Source organism: Oncorhynchus mykiss, chromosome 1 (assembly GCF_057628025.1).
Source record: "Oncorhynchus mykiss isolate SJ-2025 chromosome 1, ASM5762802v1, whole genome shotgun sequence".
In the NCBI taxonomy this organism is placed as follows: Eukaryota; Metazoa; Chordata; class Actinopteri; order Salmoniformes; family Salmonidae; genus Oncorhynchus; species Oncorhynchus mykiss.
Window position 1 is genome coordinate 51,013,752 of NC_143022.1, and position 12,911 is coordinate 51,026,662.

At 40.7% G+C, this 12,911-nt stretch overlaps 1 protein-coding gene across 1 annotated transcript; it reads right to left on the reverse strand.

Moving 5' to 3' along the window:
• Positions 1-4,838: 4,838 nt before the first annotated feature.
• On the reverse strand, positions 4,839-10,185 carry LOC110524381 (caveolin-2). Its single transcript, XM_021603973.3, has 3 exons — positions 9,855-10,185; positions 9,379-9,566; positions 4,839-6,609 (listed from the first exon to the last, which is right to left on the reverse strand). Exons 1-3 carry the CDS (start codon positions 10,002-10,004, stop codon positions 6,459-6,461), a joined length of 489 nt encoding a protein of 162 aa, XP_021459648.1. The 5' UTR covers positions 10,005-10,185; the 3' UTR covers positions 4,839-6,458.
• Between the last annotated feature and the right edge of the window lie 2,726 nt (positions 10,186-12,911).

Sequence of the window (12,911 nt, forward strand, 5' to 3'; positions counted from 1 at the left end):
TGTACACAATTGTTTGAAGCTGAACATCTCCCAGTTCTTCCATGGCCTGCACATTCACCAGACATGTCAAATCAAATCAAATCACATTTTATTGGTCACATACACATGTTTAGATGTTATTGCAGGTGTAGCGAAATGCTTGTGTTCCTAGCTCAAACAGTGCAGTAGTATCTAACAATTCACAACAATACACACAAGTTTAAAAGTAAAATAATGGAATTAAGAAATACATAAATATTAGTATGAGCAATGACGGAGTGGCATTTACTGAAATACAGTAAAATACAGTATATACAGTGCATTCAGATAGTTTTTAGACCCCTTGACTTTTTCAAAATGTTGATACGTTACAGCCTTACTCTAAAATTGATTACATTTTAAAAATACTCATCAATATACACACAATACCCTATAATGACAAAGTGAAAACAGGTTTTCAGACATTTTTGCAAATGTTGAAAAAAATAATAATTCAGAAATACCTTATTTACATAAGTATTCAGACCCTTTGATACGAGACTCAAAATTGAGCTCAGGTACATCCTGTTTCTAGTGATTGTCTTTGAGATGTTTATACAACTTGATTGGAATTCATCTGTGTTAAATTCAATTCATTGGACATGATTTAGAAAGGCACACACCTGTATATATAAAGGGACACAGTTGACAGTGCATATCAGAGCAAAAACGTAGAGCTCAGAGATAGGATTGTGTCGAGGCACAGATCTGGGGAAGGGTACCAAAAAATCTCTGCAATATTGAAGGTCCCCAAGAACTCAGTGGCCTCCATCAATCTTAAATAGAAGAAGTTCGGATCCACCAAGACTCTACCTAGAGCTGGCCCCATGCCAAACTGAGCAATCAGGGGAGAAGGGCCTTGGTCAGCGAGGTGACGAAGTACCTGATAGTCACTCTGACAGAGCTCCAGAGTTCCACTGTGGAGATGGGAGAACCTTCCAGAAGTACGACCATCTCTGCAGAGTGACCAGACGGAAGCCACTCCTCAGTAAAAGGCGCATGACAGCCCGTTTGGAGTTTGCGAAAAGGCACCTAAAGGACTCTCAGACCATGAGAAACAACATTCTCTGGTCTGAGGAAACCAAGATTGAACTCTTTGGCCTGAAACCAAGTTTCTGGAGGAAACCTGGCAACATCCCTACGGTGAAGCGTGATGGTGGCAGCATCATGCGGTGGGGATGTTTTTCAGCAGCAGAGAATTGGAGATTAGTCAAGAACGAGGGAAAGATGAACGGAGCAAAGTACTTAGAGATCCTTGATGAAAACCTGCTCCAGAGCACTCAGAACCTCAGAGTGGGGCGAAGGTTCACCTTCTAACAGGACAACGACTGTAAGCACACAGCCAAGACAACGTGGGAGTGGCTTCTGGACACGTCTCTGAATGTCCTTGAGTGGCCCAGCCAGAGCCCAGACTTGAACCCGATCTAACATCTCTGGAGAGACCTGAAAATTGCTGTGCAGTGACTCTCCCCATCCAACCTGACAGAGCTTGAGAGGATCTGCAGAGAAGACTGGGAGAAACTCTGCAAATACAAGTGTGCCAAGCTTGTAGCATCACACCCAAGAAGACTCAAGGCTGTAATCGCTGCCAAAGGTGCTTCAATAAAGTACTGAGTAAAAGGTCTGAATACTTATGTAAATGTCTTATTTCAGTTTAAAAATGTTAAATACGTATTTGCTTTGTCATTATGGGGTATTCTGTGTAGATTGATGAGGGAAAACATTATTTTATCAATTTTAGAATAAGGCTGTAACATAACAAAATGTGGAAAAAGTCAAGGGGTCTGAATACTTTCTAAATGCACTGTACATGTGAAATGAGTAAAGCCTCCTGAGGTTGGACAAATGTGCACAGGTAGCCTACAGGAAACTTTCGAAGTAGCCTAATCAGATTAAAAGATTGTAACTGGTTGTGTTTATGCCACACATAAAAGGCAGTGCATTTTAAAAGTTAAATAATACATATTTAGGCTATATTGAAGCATTAGGTTCTAGGTGCACAAGGAATAGATCGGAAAGGAGGCAGTGTGCCTAAGTTTTCCTGAATAACGGGGCCTGCTGGGAGCATACAGTGCTTTCAGAAAGTGAAATGGGATTAAATAGAGAAAAAATCTCACCCATCTACACTCAATTCCCCATAATGACATAGTGAAAACAGGTTTTTACAAATGTTTGCTAATTTAATGACAATGAAATACAGAAACATTTACATAGGTATTCAAACCCCTGAATCAATGCATGTTATTATCACCTTTGGCAGTGATTACAGTTGTGAGTTGTTCTGGATTGTACAACATTTGCCCATTATTATTTTCAGAATTCTTCGAGCTCTGTCAAATTGGTTGTTGATCGTTGCTAGATTTTCAAGCAGATTCAAGTTAAAACTGTAGCTCAGCCACTCAGGAACATTCACTGTTCTCTTGGTAGGCAACTCCAGTATAGATTTGGCCTTGTGTGTTTGGTTATTGTCCTAATGAAAGGTGGATTCATCTTCCAGTGTCTGGTGTAAAGCAGATTGAATTGAGTTTCCGCTAGGATTTTGCCTGTGCTTAGCTCCATTCCATACCCCCCCCCCCCCCCCCCATAAAACTCCCCAGTCCTTAACAATTACAACCATACCCATAACATGATGCAGCCACCACTATCCTTGAAAATATGGAGAGTGGTACTCAGTAATGTGACGTATTGGATTTGCTCCAAATATAACACTGTTTTCAGGACAAGGAGTTAATTGCTTTCTCACATTTTTTGCAGTATTACTTTAGTGCCTTGTTGCAAACAAGATGCATGTTTTGGAATATTTGTATTCTGTAGAGCCTTCCTTCTTTTCACTCTGTCAATTAGGTTAGTATTGTGGAGTAACTACAAAATTGTTGATCCATCCTCAGTTTTCTCTTATCACCACCATTAAACTCTTTAACTGTGTTAAAGTCACCATTGGCCTCATGGTGAAATCCCTGAGCTGTTTACATTCTCTCTGGCAACTGAGTTAGGAAGGACGCCTGTGTCTTTGTAGTGACTGGGTGTATTGATACCATCCAAAGTGTGGTGAATACTTTCACCATGCTCAAAGGGATCTTCATTGTCTGCTTTTCTTATTTTTACCCATCTACCAATAGGTGCCCTTCTTTGTGAGGCATCCCTGGTATTTGTGGTTGAATCTGTGTTTGAAATTCTTTGCTCGACTGAGGGACCTTTCATATAATTAGATGTGTGGGGTACAGAGATGAGGTAGTCATTCAAAAAATAATGTTAATAAACACTATTATTGCATAGTCCATGCAACTTATTCTGTGACTTGTAAAGCCATTTTTAACTCCTGAACTCATTTAGGATTGCCATAACAAAGAGTTTAAATACTTACTGACTATAGACATTTCCTCGTTTCTTTTTTATATTTAAAAAAAAAATGTAGATTAAAAAAAATAAAAAAATCCACTTGGACATTATGTGTGTAGACCAGGCCAGTGACCAAAAATGTAAATTGTATCAATTTTAAACTGTTACACAACCAAATGTGGAAAGAGTCAAGGGGTGTAAATACTTTCTGAAAGCTCTGTATGTGGCCACATTATTATAGGACGACTTGGGAGAACAATGATCCCCAAAAGACATCAGTATCAGAAGTAAAATTACAGCCAGGCTGGCCTGCTACTGTGCTTTTCTGGACCTTATGAACTGTCTAGAGTAGACCCACAACTGATCCAAATGGAATCAGACATTCACATCACAGGGATTTTGCACCGTTACTCAAATGACATTTTCACTGCAGTTTACAGCCTAGAGTAGAATTTTGAACTCACTTGAAAACAATAATGCTATTATTCATTGTATTGTGGTGTTGTAGGCTAGTTTATTGATAGGACATTTTTATTGTCCCTCACCAAGATCAATGGGGGAGCTATTTGAGCTGTGTGTCTCATGTCTTCAATGTTCTTTCATGCACAATGACACATGTAACCTCTATGCTGCCTATCAGCTATTTCTCTATGTACTTGTGGATCTATGTTGAAAATAGTTGCAACCTTTAATGATTTTATGTGTGGTATGATTGCTAGTCAGCCTATTGCAGATCTGCACAAACGATCCACCCACCACTATTTTCACAATGAATTGTAGATAGAGGGCAGATGGATTGTTAGACTGGTAGACTACATTGACCTGTGGTATAGTAAGCGAGCAGAAAAGCGTAATGCATAAGGGAAGTACCAAATCACCTTGATAGGGGAGGCATGGGCAAGCAGAAGAGTAAATTTGGCTAGGATGGAAGAAATTATATCCTAAAACCTGCAAAAGGGAGAATGTAAACCTGGGGAAATGTGCACTACCTCCACCGTACCCAATAAAAAAAACACACAACCCTCCCAAATATTTAAAAAAAAAAAAAGTATGACTCCCCTATTTTGGACCAACCCCCCCACCCTGGTAAATTTCAAACTGTAAATATCAGTATGGAATATTCCTTACATTCCACCAAGTCAGTAAAATGCTGTATTTATGTAACCCTGTAGGTTATTATCAGTATGGAATATTCTGGTATGGAATATTATTCCATATTCTACCAAATCAGTATTGTGCTGTGTAAACCTGTAGATTATCAGCAGAGCCCCAGGTCGTGTTGCAATAGACACACCGGGTCAGGCAGAGGCAGTTATTCTTCTTTCTGTATAGGAAAGTGTCTTATGCAATCAGACCAGCTCAGTGATTTACAACTTTTCTCTCTCATTTTTCTCTCTGAGACTAAGAAACATATCCCCGCCCTCCTTTCACAGTTCTCATAATTTTCTATGACAGAGAGACACGCAGCAATACTCAGAACATTTTTTACAAATAATTATCTTTATTTGATGCAGAATAAGAACACTTTTGGTACTTTTTAAAAAATCAAAGAATAAGTCTCGTTTGTTGAGCTCATTTAGAATCACATCATGCCATTTTCCATTTTTGCTCCATAAAAAATAATAATTCCACACCTGTGTGCTCTATTGCACAATCACACCTCCAATTTCCTCTCAGCACTGAAGAGATAACTCAGCCAAGTACAGACATGGTCTATTGGCTGGCAGGCTGTCAACTGCCTAGCTTAGCAAAACGATTATAAGTTACTGTCAGAATCGCTGCGTTTGGTTGTCCATTAAAACAAAGCACAAGGGTGCCTCTGAAATGACACCCCATACCCTATACAGCCCACTACTTTTTAGGGAATAGGGTGCCATTTTGGATGAAGCCAAGGTTTTGTGTGACGTATTATACGGTAAGTTGTGAAGAACTGGTGGCACTATCTGCTAGAATATCTCCACATTTGGGTTCTGACATCAAAGAATAAAGCAAGCTAGTTGCTCTACGGCTTATAGAAAGCTCAGCAGCACCTAGGCCTACGACCATGTACCTGACTGTATAGAATAAACCAGAGTAGTAAAACTCATCTTAGATACTTAACATAAAAGTTCTGTCCAGTTTTATCACGACTCACAGAAACATGGACCGTCAAGAACACATGGCAATTGTGCATGAATAATTAGTTAGAAAGCCAATACTCCGACAACCCACCCTTTTGTTTATTATATTAGACACGTAAAAGTCCAGCTTCTGTTCAAAATATATACAACTGTCTTAGGTCTTTACTAGGTAGGTTGTCTTTGTGTAAAAGCAAATGGCCAAAATGTATCCAAAGCACTGCGAGATTAACACAGCAGCAGCAAAATAAGGCTGCAGAGGTATAAGCTGCATCTCAGCATCTAGGATCAGTGTACACTCTCTTACAGAAAACAAATGAATTCATTAAAATCCCATCTGAATCCTCTGCTGTATATCCACAACACATAAAAAGCAGAAACTACACAGACGTTACATGTCTGATGCCAGGAATGGTGTGATGCCTAACTGGCTAATATACTGTTTGGCCCTGATCTGATCCTTTATGATTAAAACAGTTATTTTTAGCATCAAAATAATGGAATGACAATCATTTATTTTTGGTCACAACTGAGCAATTGTCATTTTGGCAGAATACATCAAAACTGCTTAGAAATGCCACACAACCACTTCTATGAACAGTGGACATTATGACTTATCATGAGAATCTTGAAATTCCCAAATGACATAAATTATCATGTTGGATCATCTTATTACTCAGGTGGTGCTGTGGCGTTGTCAAAGGGAAGTTGACCCTAATCACCCTTTATGAGCGCTCGTAACTTATCAGTTGCACTTATATGCTCTACCATAATTCCACCACACGGTGTGTCGATGTTGGCTTTATAAAGAACTTATATATTTCAACGCAAACATAGGTCAATGACATCTTCACTTTTTTAAGAGTTACCTCAAATTATTTACTTGTTTTTCCACTTAGACATAGGTAAAAAAAAAAAAAAAAAAAAGTGAAGATGTCCTTTAATTAACTTCTTAACCCCCATAACAGGGAAGAAAATACTCTATCAGATGTCCATGGCCTTGACGTGGACAGAGGACAGACACCTGCCCATACTGTGGAAGAGGGGGGTGACAAAAATGTCTGTAAGGCTGCTCCAGACCACCTGGACAGAGGGCAGGGCCATCAGACAGCTCCGCACCACCGGCATCAACACCCTGGAAGGAGGAGGACATTCTTCAAATGCACAGAATGTGTAGGCATAAGTATTACCTGCATACATATTACATTACGGGGAACATTTAGCCTTGTGTTGGGGTGTAATATCAGTTGCATGAGGTGTTCCTATCAAGTTCCGTTTGCTGCAGAGTCCAGAGTACCTTGCAACATGAATTCTAACACAGCCTTCTTGATCCTCTTACTTTGTCCATTTTGGATATGCATAAACAGTTAATGCAGACTTTATGAATGCTTGGAGCCTGCAGTATGTATTACGGGCAGAAGGAAGCCTAGTGGTTAGAGCTGTTGGACCAGCAACCGTAAGGTCACGGGTTTGAATACCCTTCGACGGCAAGGTGAAAAATGTGTCCGTGTGTGCTTGTGCAAGGCACTTAACCCTAATTTGCTCCAGGGGTGCCATACTACTATTGCTGACCAATGTAAAACAACACATTTCACTGCACCTATCTAGTGATTGTTGTATTTCTATTTGACTGTATAAGGCTACGGAATGTGTTTTTATTATAGTGCCTTCTTTAGTGCCACTACATCTTGTGACACTATGTATCAGACACATCCCAGCCACAGGGTCAACTGTTTCTCATAGTTCCCATTCCATCCTCTACTGATCTGTGCTATGTCACCAAAGCCATATTTCAATTGCTTATCCTCCATAAAAGCTGTGACAGACAGTGCAGACGGACTCTTAAAATAAAAAACATACCTTATTTACATAAGTAGAACTCTGAAACAGGATTGTGTTGAGTCACAGATCTTGGGAAGGGTACCAAAAACATTTCTGCAGCATTGAAGGTCCCCAAGAACACAGTGGCCTCCATCATTCTTAAATGGAAGAAGTTCGGAACCACCAAGACGCTTCCTAGAAGTGGCCCAGCCAGCCAAACTGAGCAATGGGGGAAAAGGGCCTTGGCCAGAGAGGTGACCAACAACCCGATGGTCACTCTGACAGAGCTCCAGACTTCCTCTGTGGAGATGGTTGTCCTTCTGGGAGGTTCTCCCATCTCTGCAGAACTCCACCTATCAGGCCTTTATGGTAGAGTGGCCAGACAGAAGCCACTCTTCAGTAAAAGACACATGACTGCCCGCTTGGAGTTAGCTAAAATGCACCTAAAGGACTCTCAGACCATGAGAAACAACATTCTCTGGTTTGATGATACCAAGATTGAATGCTAAGCATCACATCTGGAGGAAACCTGGCACCATCCCTACGGCGAAGCATGGCGGTGGCAGCATCATGCTGTGGGGGACTGGGAGTGGGAGAATAGTCAGGATAGAGGGAAAGATTAACGGAGCAACGTACAGAGAAAGCCTTGAAGAAAACCTGCTCCAGAGCGCTCAGGACCTCAGACTGGGGCAGAGGTTCACCTTCCAGTAGGACAACGACCCTAAGCATACAGCCAAGACAATGCAGGAGTGGCTTCTGGACAAGCCTCCGAATGTCCTTGTTCTGGCCCAGCCAGAGCCCGGACTTGAACCTGATCGAACATCTCTGGAAAGACCTGACAATAGCTGTGCAGACCTGACAGAGCTTGAGAGGATCTGCAGAGAAGAATGGGAGAAACTCCCCAAATACAGGTGTGCCAAGCTTGTGCCCTCATACCCAAGACAACACAAGGCTGTAATCGCTGCCAAAGATGCTTCAACAAAGTACTGAATAAAGGGTCTGAATACAAATGTAAAAAATGTATTTTTGATAAATTTGTTAACATTTCTAAAAAACAGTTTTTGCTTTGTCATTATGGGGTATTGTGTGAAGATTGATGAGGACATTTTAGAATAAGGCTGTAACCTGTCAAATATATGTGTGTGTGTGTGTGTGTGTGTGTGTGTGATGGGATGTATAGAAAATATTGACAGTTTATGGATAGAATAGGTAGTATATCTGAAGAATTGTATGGCCTTGACCAGAATACAGTATATGCAGTATATACATATGAAATATATACAGTATATACATATGAAATGGGTAAAACAGTATGTCAACATTATTAAAGCCCTATGGGCAGTGGTCAAAAGTAGTGCACTCTGTAGGGAACAGGGTGCCATTTGAGATCCAACCATTGACTTTTGGCAAAATCTATTCTTCGAGGAGACTGAGACATTGAGACATGGGGAAACTAGACCATAATCTGTACTAAAGGTCATATTAGAGTTACTTTGTGACATGCCCACAAAACATGCCCACAAGCAATCTGTAGCCTATCTATTCTAGTGGAATGTCCCACTCTTCTCTAAAAACAGGCCTACAGTGCTGCAAGGCAGAATAGAATGCCAACTATCTGGCAGGGGTTATGGGGGCTTTTTTCCATTACCAGCTGAACACTGCATTCCTCCCAACTTTCCATAAAGTGCCTCACTTGGGCACAGATCTGGTGTTGTTTTAGCAAGCAGCCCCTTATCTAATTGACTCTTAGGCGGAATTTGTGAATGTTGGGAGTTAAATGGTTTTCCTACAACCTAACCACTGTGTCCACTGGCATGCATACATCACATAATGGAACATAGGCCTATGTATGGAAAAGCTATGACTTAATTGCCCAAATAAAGTAAAAACAATGACAACACATTCATAGTTGTACCCTACATATGACATTAATTGTATGAATATATACGTCAGTATGCCTACTGGTCTTTCTGTGCAAACTGTCTACTATGGGTCAAAACAAATAGGCAGCAGAGCAGTCAATGGAAAATGTGGCCCTTGGCCAAGCTCTGAAACAACAAGATCGTATGTGTTGTGTTCCTACCAAATATGAATACAGCTGAGGACCCCGAAGACTATCCCGATGATAAATGCCATGGGAACGGCGAGGATGGTGGTCAGTATTCGGTAGAATACATATTTGAACAGTTCGAAGACGGCGTGACTTCCTATCCATACTCTGTCGAAGCTGTGGCTGGAACTGGGCTCTGCGATCACATCGTCAAAATCAACCTGGGGAAGGAAACAAGCGCTTGTCAGGAATCAGTCATGGACTCACTCACATACCCATTTGTCCTATTCTGTCCAAACAAACATATTAGCAGGAGTTTACAGCCAATATGGAAACTAAACACATAGGCAATGGCGCATGACATTTGCATTTGTTGTGCATTCATATTTTTTTATTACATATGGTAAAACGACAATAACGAAAGTATTGATCTACAGTTCCGTCCACTGGAGTTAACTTTGTGAAAACCGGAGCGCACGGTGCGCTGATACACTGATACAGTAGTTTACCTTTAAGTGCGCATTTATGTCATTGGGATCTCGGTCTGGGATCGCCGCGTAAACTTTGTCTTTCTTCGACAAAATCGGTTCTATTGATCTGTTGAACTCGTCCTCGTCCATGATAATACTCGTCTCGTAATTCTCCTTTTCGATACCCATTTTAACTTCACAGTGGGCAGCGGAGAGCTCTCGTTGGTGGCGCTCTCTGCATTTGTGTCTGTGCCTACACGCATGAAACCGACCCACGCCCGGTGCGGAAAGCGGCGCAACGTAGTGTAGACACAACAAGCAAAGTCACGTCCCCATAGCTACTTGCACTGTTTGAACAAATATATTTGTTGAAGAATTCGTCAGATTGATCAAATAATCTGAACGCGGCTATATATGGCAAAATAGTAGTTGACGTTAGTTAACCATTGGACATTATGTATTTATATCTTAACATTTGTATAGGCTATACACACTAGTCATATTATTATACATTTTAGTCATTTAACAGATGCTCTTATCCAGAGAGCATTTACAGGTGTAATTTGGGTTAATTTCCTTGCTCAAGGACATGACAGATTTTTTAGCTTGGGGATTTGAATCAGGGACTTTTCAGTTACTGGCCCAACACTTTTAACCACTAGGCTACCTGCCACCACAAGACCTCTTCATGCACCACTCACCATTCAGATAATCGTGAGGTGTCTGAGTGCCAAGTCACAAAAGGCCTTAATCATCACAATCATGACAGTAGCCTGTTTGATAACATTAGTCCCCTTCCTTCACTTCCTCTCTTTTTCCTCCTCCTCCACTATCACAATCTCCAATTAAAAGGGATGTGGAGGAGAGCTAGGAGGATGAAATTAGAGGGATGTATATGTGAGTTTGGGAAACGTGTGTGTGTTTGCATGTATGTGTGTAAAGGAACATTGAGTGCATTTTGTGCATGTCTTCAAGAGGTTCTTGCAGATTTATTGCACATATTTACTGAATTCAGTGACCTATCCTTCTACCGATAGTGAACATACTTGGGAGCAATTTTAGAATCGCTCTCAGTCTTCATATTTTTAAAGCCAGGCACAGGAGGCTTCTGAGGGGAGAACGGCTCATAATGATGTCAGGAACGCACCAAATGGAATGGCATTGAAAACCTCAACTATGTGTTTATTACAAATCCATTCCAGTTATTACCACGAGCCGTTCCCGCAATTAAGGTGCCACCAAACTTCTTTGAAGCCAGGATATACAGTTGAAGTTTGAAGATTACATACACCTCAGCCAAATACATTTAAACTCAGTTTTTCACAATTGCTGACATTTAATCCTAGTAATAATTCCCTGTTTTAGGTCAGTTAGGATCACCACTTTATTTTAAGAATGTGAAATGTCAGAATAATAGTAGAGAGAATTATTTATTTCAGCTTTTATTTCTTTCATCGCATTCCCAGTGGGTCAGAAGTTTACATATACTCAATTTGTATTTTGGTAGCAATGCCTTTAAATTGTTTAACTTGGGTCAAATGTCTTGGCTAGCCTTCCACAAGCTTCCCATAATAAGTTTGGTGAATTTTGACCCATTCCTCCTGACAGACCTGGTGTCAGAGTCATATTTGTAGGCCTCCTTGCTCGCACACACTTTTTCAGTTCTGCCCATAAATGTTCTATAGGTTTGAGGTCAGGGCTTTGTGATGGCCACTCCAATACCTTGACTTTGTTGTCCTTAAGCCATTTTGCCACAACTTTGGAAGTATGCTTGGGGTCATTGTCCATTTGGAAGACCCATTTTCGACCAAGCTTTAACTTCCTGACTAATGTCTTGAGATGTTGCTTCAATATATCCAGATAATTTTCCTTCCTCATGTCGCCATCTATTTTGTGAAGTGCACCAGCCCCTCCTGCAGCAAACCACCCCCACAACATGATGCTGCCACCCCCGTGCTTCACGGTTGGGATGGTGTTCTTCGGCTTGCAAGCCTCCCCTTTTTTCCTCCAAACATAACAATGGTCATTATGGCCAAACAGTTCTATTTTTGTTTCATCAGACCAGAGGAACTTTCTCCAAAAAGTCTTTGTCCCCATGTGCAGCTGCAAACCGTAGTCTGGCTTTTTTATGGTGGTTTTGGAGCAGTGGCTACTTCCTTGCTGAGCGGCCTTTCAGGTTATGAGGACTCATTTTACTGTGGATATAGATACTTTTGTACCTTTTTCCTCCAGCAGCTTCACAAGGTCCTTTGCTTTTGTTCAGGGTTTGATTTGCACTTTTCGCACCAAAGTACGTTCATCTCTAGGAGACAGAATGCATCTCCTTCCTGAGTGGTATGATGGATGCGTGGTCCCATGGTGTTTATACTTGCGTACTATTGTTTGTACAGATGAACATGGTACCTTCAGGCTTTTGGAAATTGCTCCAAAGGATGAACCAGACTTGTGGAGGTCTGCAATTTTTTTTTTCTGAGGCCTTTACTGATGTATTTTGATTTTCCCATGATGTCAAGCAAAGAGGCACTGAGTTTGAAGGTAGTCCTTGAAATACATCCACAGGTACACCTCTAATTGACTAAAATTATGTCAATTAGCCTATAACAAGCTTCTAAAGAAATGACATAATTTTCTGGAATTTTCCAAGCTGTTTAAAGGCACAGTCCACTTGGTGTATGTAAACTTCTGACTCACTGGAATTGTGATACAGTGAAATAATGTATGTAAACAACTGTTGGAAACTTACTTGTGTCATGCACAAAGTACAGTGCCTTGCGAAGGTATTCGGCCCCCTTGAACTTTGCGACCTTTTGCCACATTTCAGGCTTCAAACATAAAGATATAAAACTGTATTTTTTTGTGAAGAATCAACAACAAGTGGGACACAATCATGAAGTGGAACGACATTTATTGGATATTTCAAACTTTTTTAACAAATCAAAAACTGAAAAATTGGGCGTGCAAAATTATTCAGCCCCTTTACTTTCAGTGCAGCAAACTCTCTCCAGAAGTTCAGTGAGGATCTCTGAATGATCCAATGTTGACCTAAATGACTAATGAGGATAAATACAATCCACCTGTGTGTAATCAAGTCTCCGT